Genomic DNA, 11639 nt, shown 5'->3' on the forward strand with positions numbered 1-11639 from the left:
CACCTTCCTAGAGGAGCTAAAAGACATCCTCCTGGACCGCCAACAACACCATCCTGGGCCCGCACATCAAATTTATGTGATCATTTGGGACAATGTACGCTTCCACAAAACAAACCAAATCAGAGAGTGGTTCACCACCAACAGTAACCACTTTTTAAACGTCTGTCTGCCACCCTACTCCCCTTTCCTGAACCCTATAGAGGAGTTCTTCTCATCATGGAGATGGAAGGTTTATGACAGACAACTATACACTAGAGAGAACCTCCTAAGGGCAATGGAGCTGGCCTGTGTTGACATCCCAGTGGAGGCCTTCCAAGGATGGATTCGCCATTCCAGGGCGTTTTTCCCGCGGTGCCTGGCAAGAGACAATATAGCCTGCGATGTGGATGAGGTGATGTGGCCCGATGCAGCTCAGCGACATGATGCCGCACAGTGATTGTGGTGTGTGTGTGTGGTGTGAATAAAGTAAATAAAAAAACTTCACACCCTGATCATGTTTTCAAGAGTACTGTTGTGTGCAATAGATTCTGTTTTTGCATTGAGTTGTGTTACAGTAGTGTACATGCAGAATTTACTATAGATTTATACTCTTCATATGAAACTCTCAAATCTAAATGCCTAATCCTCTGCAGAGATCTAAGAACATCCATTACTGTAAAGTTTCAAAAATATGCATTGGCAGTTATGAAACAAAGAACCTTCTCACAAATTGAGCATTGTGTTTTCAATTGTTTTGCTGTAGTGTGTAATGATGTGTATAGTGTTTACATTTTTGAAAGCTTCGAGCTGCTCTTTTGGTGTGAAAGTTTGAGTTTTGAAGTGAGAAGGTGTGGTTGTGTTTATGTAGCTTTAGAAAAGGGTGTTGTGTTTAGACATTGGGGAACATGGAGGAAACGTTTGTGAAATGTGTTTTAGCATTTGAGAAAAACTGTAATCAGAGTGATAGCGTGGGGGAAGAAACTGTTCTTGTGTCTGGTTGTTTTGGCCTACAGTGACCTGTAACACCGTCCAGAGGGGAGGAGTTCAAACAATTCATGTCCAGGATGTGAGGGGCTGCAGAAATCTTCTCTGCCCTCCTTTTGACCCTGTTCACTGTCCACTGTCAGGCTTTGATAGCTCTGGATAACAGATATCTGATGGCTTAAAACATGCACTGTTAGGCTGGCCAATAGCTACCTCGTGGTTAGCAAAACGAATGTCCCGGGAGAACAAGACAGCCAGCCAATCACAGCCCAGCTTGACTTCGATGCCCTTGGCCAGTTTCTCCAGTGATGGGAGGTGATCAGTGGGGAAGTTGTAGGCCAGAGTTACATGGAGTTGCTTCTTGTGAGGCTCCACATGGACCTCTGGATAAAGAAGGACAGATCATCTGGTCACACCATTTTTTCTTTTTCTTCTTTTTTTCTTCTCCTTCCATCATTAAGGAAGGTAAGAATAAAAAGAAAACTGACAGAACACTGTCTCCAGCTGTGTTTGTAGACGTAATTTAAAATCAGATGTATAGTAGCTTCAGAACGTATCCTGATCATTTCACTTTTTGCATATGTTAATGTGGTTAATTTTAAATGAATAAAAATGCCATTGTTGTCCATCAATCTGAAGCTGAAATCTCTCCTTTACAAAATCACTCAGTGTTTTAATTCAGTACTTTGTAGAATCCCCTTTGGCAGCAATTATAGCCTGTAATCTTCGTGGGTAAGTTTCTACAAGCTCTGCACGTGTGTGATTTTGTGGCACAGAGATCAACTATATGATAAAAAACTGAATTTTGTGGAAATGCAAGTAAACAGATGTAGCAAACTGCTGTAGAAACATGCAGTACAGTATGCGCTGTGTTGAACTTGTTACAGAAACCAGGGCCCTCAGTGAGAAGATAAATCAAAATCTTCATGTGAAAAGTACTCCTTCTCATTTTGTATGTACATTTTATTTATTGCCTTAAAATCATTTGCCATACAATCTTAATATTTCTAACTAAAAATTAACCTTCCTAATATCTCTAACCCATCACGTTTGGTTTTATTGTAAAAGCCAATCACAGAATAGAAAACGAATTCCCTTTCAGAATCTTACCTTGGCTTGTTAACATCACTGCTCTTTCTTCTATAATTTTTTCTGGCCAATAGAGTTGTGAATGGGGAGGAGCTATTATATGATCCAGCTATTTATATCTCATTCATTTTTCCCATATATAATGTTATGTGACTCACATTTGGAGCACTTTTTATGGCTTGAACCAGCATTAAGCTGCCCCTGTCAAATCATAAGTACATGAAAATTTACATTTTGCATTTCTTTATTTGCTTGTTATTTTATTTCTTGTTGTTTTGTACTTCCCAGTTACTGGGGAACAAGCCTTGCTGATCACTACCTTTTGTGGCCCTTACCCCTAATGCCTGTAATTCCTACCTGCCTTGCTGGCAGCCTCAGTAGCAAAGTCGGCTGCAAACTGTCTAAGGATGTCGGCTGTCTGCTCGCCCACAAAAAGACCAATGAAGTTGGAAGATGTGTAGAGCTCCAATGGCAGCGGGCTGGGAAATCGACCCCGCCACTGTTGTACGGTGGCCTGGAGGGCCTCACATAGAGCCTCTACTTTGTGGTCAGCACACTGCTCAGGAGAAAACAGAAATAAATCCTTTTTAGACATGAAATAAGCAAAACACTGCCATCCTCAGCCACCTGCTCAACTGATGTGTTTTATATCATTCAGACTGGTATTCAATATGTATTATTTAAACATTCATAATGGCTTTATTCAGATGTGAAGGGACATTTACAGGAAGAGCAACAAGGTGTGTTTAATATTGCAACAGAGAGCAATGTCATGGTTCAAGAACAATAGTAAGTTGTCAAATTAAAAAGAAGTGTTCATAGAGTTTGCCTCAAAGGCTGCTTCAGGGAAGAAGATTAAAAGTAATTTAGCTGTTAAAGCCATAATTTATGAGGGACGCTCACTCTCCTAATCCCCTAAACCAGTGTTTCATCAGATCCATAAATAATTATTAGAGAATTCAGATGCCAATGTTGCAGTGTCTGACAGTACAAAATACAATGTTCATGTACAGTGTAACCACTAAAAACATGAACATAAAAAAGAATTAGTGCTCATTGTGTTTACTTTCTTCCTGTTCCGTTAATTTGGATGAAAGCATTGTGCAAAGGATTGAAGCAATGCAACAATAAAGGCATAAAAGAAGGCTGCTACCTTGTAAGTATGTATGTATACAAAATTTGGCTTTGCAAATGGTCTGTGAAAAAAAATACACACTACCTTTTGGTCAGTAACACATGGTCTGTGAAAAAAAATACACACTACATTTTGGTCAGTAACACTTTTTCTCTTGGCTGTTCCCGTTATGGGTCACCACAGCGAATCATCTGTTTCCACCTAACTCTATCCTCGGCATCCTCTACTCTCACCCCAATTAACTTCATGTCCTCTTTTAGCACATCCATATATCTCCTCTTTGGCCTTCCTCTTGACCTCTTGCCTGGCAGCTCCATCTCCAACATCCTTCTACCAATATAACCACTATCCCTCCTCTGCACATGTCCAAACCATCTCAATCTAGCCTCTCTGACCTTGTCCCCAAAACAGCCGACCTGAGCTGTCCCTCTGATGTGCTCATTCCTAATCCTGTCCATCCTGGTCCCTCCTAAAGAGAACCTCAACATCCTCATCTCTGCTACCTCCATCTCTGCCTCTTGTCTTTTCCTCACTGCTACAGTCTCTAGCCCATACAGCATAGCTGGTCTCACTACTGTCTTGTACACCTTTCCTTTGATTCTTGCTGCCACTCTTCTGTCACACAACACTCCTGACACCTTTCTCCACCCACTCCAACCTGCCTGCACTTGCCTCGTCACCTCTTTCCTACACTCCCAACCACACTGGACTGTTGACCCCAAATACTTAAACTCCTGCACCTTCTTGGTCAGTAACACTAAATGTAAACAACTTGCTTAGAAATAAACCTCAGAGGCCTCTTTAAATAGGAACATAACATTTATTCCTATGTGCTCATATGCTGAATGTAAAAAGTTTTGCTTCAAATAATTTCATCCATGCACTTAGTGGGTATGAATGAAAATTTAAAATATAACAAAGAGATTACTAATGTGGTTGTGCAAAGTTTTTTATGCCCTGCACGGTGAGGAGGAACATATCTTTCTAAAGTGTTATTTATTCTCTTTGCACAAAGAAGTTGAAAAATAAGTAATAAATGTGCATTTCATTTCTCCCTGTGCATGTTTTACCATGTGCTGCCGTGGTCTTTACTTTATACTGTTGGCACTGAACTCAGACTTGAGCTGTGTTAGAAGCATTACAAAACTGTATCGGGACTGCTATTGGGATGGTCAAACTGCCATCACATTAACATAATGCATGTCTGAAAGAGGCATTAATACGCGCAGGGACGAAGCAGAGCATCATGCAATCAGAATCCCACTGATATTTACTCTGTCTGGGGCATAACCTTTAATCATCAGCCTTCATAAAAGCTCAGCTGAAATTCCATCCAACTCACCATGAAGAACTGGCAGAGAGTAATATGGGGGAAAATGTTGTGGGCTTTGTTTTTGCCACAAGTGGCTCGACTCTGCTGCCAGAAGTGGGAGAGCTGGTTCTGTAGTGGTCCACTGGGACGCAGGTAGAGGACAAACTCTCTAGGGAGAGGGTCATCCAGGAATGGGTCATCCACATGTGAAAACAGCCTATGGGAGCGATGGAGGGGAATGGAATCAAGGAAAGGTATCAGGTCTGTTGTGCTGTGAGGACAGTCTTAACAACCTTAAAAGAAGGACTGAATAAGTAAACCGTCCTGAATGCAAATTATTTCAGCCATACAGCCAGCTCACCATGGCTAGCATGTTGAAGCCCTACAGCTCTTTTAAAACTGCAACATTTTCTGTACTGAACTGAGATTCTGAGACTGAAAAGGTTCCGTCTTGCCTGTGACATTTTTCTCCCTGCAGCAATGACAGCAGTGATTTAAAATGAATAAACTCCTTGACATTTATTCAAGACTGCAAAACACCCTATTTGATCTACAAGAATGTGGGGGGCTTAGTGGTGATAAATCCCTTCACATACTGTATGTGGTTTAATGTGCTATATTTTGGCATGCTATTAGTGAATCTCACTTACTCTTTATTAGGTCAAACATAGTTCAGACTGGTTTACTGTACTGAATGGGAGTGCCTCAAGGTTCTGTGCTTGATCCATTTTTTATTTTGTCTTTACATAAATAATTAAGGTGTTATACAGGGGATATCATTTTACATAGGATTAAATGTTCTCTCTCAGATGGACTTCAAAAACTAGTGTCTTTAATATTTTGCAGTCTAGACTCAACTCAAACCTGTGGTGACTTGTTTTCCAATACTAGGAGGAAGCAATTTTGATCACTGTTACAACTCAGGGAAGACAATAGAGTTTTTAATATTTTTGCTTGATTAAATGTTATATAAGCAACATGCTGAAATTCTGTGAGGACATGGTGATTTGAGTTTAATGGTTTGGCTCCATTTTACCTCACCGATCTAGTGCATTGGCACAAACCTACAAGGTCCCTCAGATCTTCAAGCCAGTTTCTTTTAGAGGTTCCCAGGGCCAGATATAAACGCTGGGGTGACTGTGCTTTTACTGTTGCAGCTGCTAAATTATGGAATAGTCTATCTTTTAATGTTAGGTCAGCTACTGACCTCATTACTTTTAAATCATTGCTTAAAACTTATTTATTTGGCTTGGCTTTTAAAACACATTAGGGCCTGATGCATTCCTTTTAACTCCTTTTAATTTATTGAACATATGTTATGTGTGTCTGTGTTATTGTGCTGTTTTATTTTTATTTGCACTGATCTTGTTTACTTTATTTTAGTCATTTATTGTGATTTTATTTTCCCATGTAAAGTACTTTGGTCAGCCGGATGTTGTTTTAAAGTGCTATATAAATAAATTTGACTTGATTTGAGTTAGGTTTAGACTCTTTTGACAGTAGGACAAGGTTGGTCACCATCTTTTTTTTTTTACATCTTCTGGATTATGGTTATTTGTTGCATGCCTGAATGCATCAGCAAGTGTGTACTCATGTTGGACTTTGTTTATCATAGCACACTAAAACGTATAAAGCCACTTAAAACCACTTACATATTATTGTGTTTTTTAATTCCTTTCCAAATGTCGACTATTATTGGTACATTTCTATTTATAAAGCTATTGTGGTTAAATAAAGGTAATGATTTTTCTTCTTGTTGTTATTGTTATAAACATTTAGCAATCTGGGCCATTACGAACAGCTATAATTTTTTAATATAAAGTATTACCACTGACTTTGCATTCAAGTGAATGAATGGCTATATGAGCTGCAAATGACACGTACAGACATTTAACACCTTTCTACAGCAGAGGGCAGTATAACACCCATTTTGTGTGTATGCACACTGGCCTAAACTTACCAGTCACATGCTGCTTGAACACTCCGGCCTCCTGTTGATACCAGAGCTTTCAGTCTATAAAAGAGCACAACAGAAAAAAAAAATCAAATGATGTCCTGAGCAACACAGACAATGTTAACTTATCAGGTACTCACCTACTGTATTTTCTGAAATGTGCACAGTAACAGTGTATGACAATGAGTGCAACGGGACAATGACAAACAGCAGAGAAGTGACTTCTGTGTTACATTTCTCCACCAGAATGAGTTCAGCAGCAGAGGAACACACTGATGTCACTCTTGGTGCAGTAGTTTGTTTTCTGATACCAGATGGTAAATAAAAGATCTATAACCATGTGGAAACTCTGACCATGTAGACAGTTTGGGTAAGGACTTTAGATGAGAAAAAAAATTGAATGTTTTGACTGAAGTGGATGATCCATTGCTGAGGGAACTATATGGCTCTTTAGCAGATAGAAGCTAACTTTGTCTATCTACTGTTTACTGCTGGGCAGGTAATATTTAGTAGATTTACCAGGGCCTTTTCTCTTTAACATTAACAAGAGTGTGAAGTTACAGAGTGTATAACCAAAACAATTAGGTAAAAGATGCTAAAACTCTCTATTTCACTGAGGCAATCTGCAAAATTGGGTGCCTCTGTGGGCTGGTCACTGTGAGTGACACCTTTCACATTGCACATAGTCTTAGCTCATTTTTAATATAAAACTAACCTGTAGTGCATGTTTATTGTAATAAATATCTTTTGGACCACTAAAGTCAATATGTTATTAATTGGCCAGTTTACCCTGGATACTAGATTGAGTAGTACTGGTCAAGGTTAGCTTCCCAGACAGTCACAGTAGCTTAACACGGGTTTCTATAACATTTTGACTTGATTTATCAGGAAATGCACAGGTGTAATTGTTAAAATTAACAATGACTCCACTCCAGTTACTGCAGATGTCCCAGTAAACCAGAATTTACAACTGCAGTGACTTAGAACTCGTGTTTCTAAGTGGAATGCAAGCAATTAGTAATGTTACAATATATATAACTGTACTTTACCTGTAGGTTGTAATTGAAGTCACTGATTTAACACTTACATAGCTTACACACAAAGCAGCTGTATAATGACATAAATGGTAGAATCAACATTCTGATTTCACTCCATGGCTTTTTGTTCTCAACCAGCCACAAACATGTCATAATATAATCAAACTCCTAAACAGCTGACTCAGGATCTACCTCATGTAATTCCATCTGTACTGTTTACATACTCATTTTGCACATGCATAATTGCACACTCACTGCTGAGTATTTATACTCCACAGCTCCCACATAGCATATATTCTCTCTGCATTATATTGTATTCTTGTTGTATTTTTATTTGCTTCCTTCACTTGCTGCTTTAAAGCACCTTTGATTTCTGATTTTACTGCCTATATAGATTTGTTATTGCTCATCTACTTTATATTTCACTTGTATTATGTGGCATTCATGTGGATGGCAAAGTAAGAATTTCATTGTACAGGGAAACACATTTCCTAACTGTGCATATGACAAATAAACACTTTGACCTTGACCTTGACCTTAAAAAGTGGCATCCAGAAAAGGCTGAGCCCTTTAGGAGCACAGATGGGCCCAGGACTGCCAGTTTGCCAACATATGTGTGATAAAGTCTATGCCAGGGTACTGGAGAGGAGAATTCGACCGATAGTCGAACCTCAGATTCAGGAGGAACAATGTGGTTTTTGTCCTGGCCGTGGAACACTGGACCAGCTCTATACCCTCTTCAGGGTGGCGGAGGGTTCATGGGAGTTTGCCCAACCAGTCCACATGTGTTTCGTGGATCGGGAGAAGGCATTCGACCGTGTCCCTCGCAGCGCCCTGTGGGGGGTGCTCCGGGAGTACGGGGTCCGGGGCGCTTTGCTAAGGGCTGTCCGGTCCCTGTACGACCGGAGCAGGAGCTTGGTTCGCATTGCTGGCAGTAAGTCAGACTTGTTTCCAGTGCATGTTGGACTCCGGCAGGGCTGCCCTTTGTCACCGGTTCTGTTCATTATTTTTATGGACAGAATTTCTAGGTGCAGCCAGGGGCCGGAGGGAGTCAAAAAAAATCCGTAAAGGACACAAGCCTAAGCTGGATGACCCTGCTCTCTGATCCCTCAGACGACACTGCATCAAGAACCATCAATCTTCTATAAGCGATCTAACCGCATGGGCTGAGGATGACTTTGGCTCACCTGTGTCAGGCACTACAATATGTAGTTACATCCATAAATGCAGCTGTAAACCGTACTCAAATAATTTTTTCCCTGACTGTAGTTAAAAGATTCGAGGAATCTGGAGGGAGTTCAGTGCGTAAAGGACACAAGCCTAAGCTGGATGACCCTGCTCTCTGATCCCTCAGACGACACTGCATCAAGAACCATCAATCTGCTATAAGCGATCTAACCGCATGGGCTGAGGATGACTTTGGCTCACCTGTGTCAGGCACTACAATATGTAGTTACATCCATAAATGCAGCTGTAAACCGTACTGTGTCAAAAGGAAGCTCTATGTCAAGTTACCAGCAACAAGTCCAAAAGCCAGGGTCTGTCATGGTCTGGGGTTGTGTCCGTGCCCTTGGCAAAGGTAACTTCCACTTCTGTGACGGCTCCATTAATGCTGAACAATACACAGAGGTTTTGGAGCAACATCTGCTGCCTTCAAGACGACGTCTTTTCCAGAGATGCTTGTGAATATTTCAACAAGACAATGCAAAACCTCATAGTGCCACATTACCAAGGCCTGGCTGTGGAGGAAAAGGGTGTGAGTACTGGACTGTCCTGCCTGCAGTCCCAACCTGTCCCCAGTAGAGAATGTGTGGAGCATTTTGAAATGCAAACTGCATCAACAAAGACCCAGGACTGTTGCACCTTAAGACTTGTTTACAGGAAGAATGGGACAAAATGACACCTGACACACTGAATCACCTGGTGTCCTCAGTCCCTAAATGTCTTTTAAGTGTCGTGAAAAGGAACAACAACATCACACCGTGGTAAACACTTTACTGTCAAAACTTTTTTTGAAATGTGTTGCAGCAGCAGAATTGAAATGAGTGTTTATCTTGAACAAAGAATAAAACTGATGAGGTATCACATCAAATAATGTGCTGCTGTGTTGTTTTCAATGTAATACAGGACACAGATGACTTATAAATGACTATTTTCAGGTTTAATTTAGATTTTACATTACATAGATTTTGTCCCATTTTTCCTGATAGGGCTTTAATTGATTTAGTTTAGTTTTCCAATAAAACATACCTATTTAAGGTAACATCACTGTAATTTTCACTTCCACCATTTGATCAGAAGGTTAACTTGTATCAGTGAGTGACTGTAAATAGATGCTATCATAGGAACTGAGAAAGACAGTGGAAGCAAAGCACATCAAAGTCTGGGGGAAGAGCAATGTGGAACAGAAGTCAGATGAAGTGTCAGTTCCTCATAAGCTCTTGTCATGCAGTGTGGGAGATCACACAGAGCATGTGTAGGCAAACATTAACATAGACTGCTTTCATAAGAAGGGTTGTCATTACAAGTGTGAACAAACCACAGAGGGGTTATTCCTCTTAACCATAACTAGGGAATCCCAATTATTTACGAAATAGTGATTCATCTCTATAAAGTGTGGTATGTTGTCAGTGAACGACATTATAGTGCACATTAAGATGTGTGTGTTTTTGCTTTCCCTGGTTAAATAATTGAAAAGACAGATTAGTCAGTCACTCAGAAACTATCCCCCAGAGACTATAATGTCAGTGCTATACTATCTGGCTTATTCCGAAAGCTTTCTGATTTGATGATAAAGATATTAAGCTCTGACTGGGCAAAACAAACAAGTTTGCAGCTAATGGTGAGCACAGATGTTTCATTTCTCATCTTCCCAAAGCAAATGCAGAACATTTCATTCACTGGGTTGTACAATATAAAGCCCTTAATGACAAGGCTCCATCATATCTTAAAGACCTCGGGGAGCTTTATCATCCTAACAGAGCACTTCGCTCTCAGAGTGCAGGTCTATTTGTGGTTCCTGGAGTCCACAGAAGTAGAATGGGAGGCAGAGCCTTTAGCTATCAAGCTCCTCTCCTGTGGAACCAGCTCCCAGTCTCAGTTTGGGAGGCAGACACCCTCTCTACCTTTAAGATCAGACTTACAGTAAGACTTTCCTTTTGGATAATGTTTAAGGGTGTCCTCCCATGATGCTCAGAGCTCTACAATTCTGATGAACAGTCACTGACTACATCAACCTTCCCAGTGTTTGTTTGTTGTGCTTTGATGCTTTTCTATAATAATGTCAGGTTTAGGCTTCACTATGTAAAGTGTCCTGTTGTTGTAAACTGGCACTATACAAATAAAACAACTGAATTGAAACAAAGCATTTACAGATATAAAAACTTTAAAAAAAGCACAAAGAACAAAGTTTTATCTATCCATGCCTCCATCCTTATTCCAGCAACACCTGGAGGCCCGGCTGATAAGGAGGAGAAAGAGCGGCACCACTTAGATTTCACTCAGAAGACAAGAACTGTTAGATCTTAATGTAGTTTCATCTCTGTTAGGCTGTTTGCTCAGCATGGCACTAGATGTTGCTCCTGTATGATGAGAAGGGTGGAGGTGGACTGGAGAAGTGTGTGTATTTGTATGTGCTTGCAAGAAAACATTGCTTGCTTATTTAGTGTGAAAGGAAATCCTTAGTAAACAACAACAGTTCACAGGAGTCGTTTTCACATGTAAATGGTGGCACAGTGTGGACATCCTTTGGTTTAGGAAGCCAACTTCAAGCTATACATTGAGACTAGAGCAAGAAAGCTGCAAAGTAGAAGAAGCACTGCTGGGATTTGAACCCAGGATCTCCTGTTTACTAAACAGGCACTTTGACCAACTAAGCCACAGCGTCCGGAGATTAGCTTCTGATAATGATTATCTTATGATAAGGATTATCTAGAAAATACAGGAAAATTGTTGGTTTTACTTTCATCATAGCAAAGTGTTGCGTTGAATAAGTACAGATAGCTATTTAAAGAACCTAATAATAAAAACTTAAAAATTGAAGCATCTAGAGCAAAAAAGCTTTCTTTACAAATTAAATCAAGCAATTTCTTAGTAGACACCAACAGTTCACAGGAGCCGTTGCCATGCGTAAATGGGGGCAATCAGTGG

General features: G+C 40.3%; 1 protein-coding gene and 1 non-coding gene across 4 annotated transcripts in view; both read right to left on the minus strand.

Moving 5' to 3' along the window:
- The window catches only part of ubash3bb (ubiquitin associated and SH3 domain containing Bb), an 82483-nt gene that overhangs the window by 17904 nt on the left and 52940 nt on the right, over positions 1-11639 (minus strand). For all 3 annotated transcript variants that reach the window (XM_020620703.1, XM_020620701.1, XM_020620702.1), the window contains exons 2-5: positions 6460-6513; positions 4530-4716; positions 2410-2608; positions 1177-1346 (exon numbers count right to left, since the gene is read on the minus strand). In XM_020620703.1, coding sequence (XP_020476359.1) covers positions 1177-1346; positions 2410-2608; positions 4530-4716; positions 6460-6513 — 610 coding nt within the window. The remainder of the gene's footprint in view (positions 1-1176; positions 1347-2409; positions 2609-4529; positions 4717-6459; positions 6514-11639) is intronic.
- trnat-agu (transfer RNA threonine (anticodon AGU)) lies at positions 11303-11376 on the minus strand. The gene has a single exon. It is a non-coding gene; the product is annotated as a tRNA-Thr (tRNA).

This window comes from Monopterus albus, unplaced genomic scaffold (assembly GCF_001952655.1).
Source record: "Monopterus albus unplaced genomic scaffold, M_albus_1.0 scaffold246.1, whole genome shotgun sequence".
NCBI classification, from domain to species: domain Eukaryota; kingdom Metazoa; phylum Chordata; class Actinopteri; order Synbranchiformes; family Synbranchidae; genus Monopterus; species Monopterus albus.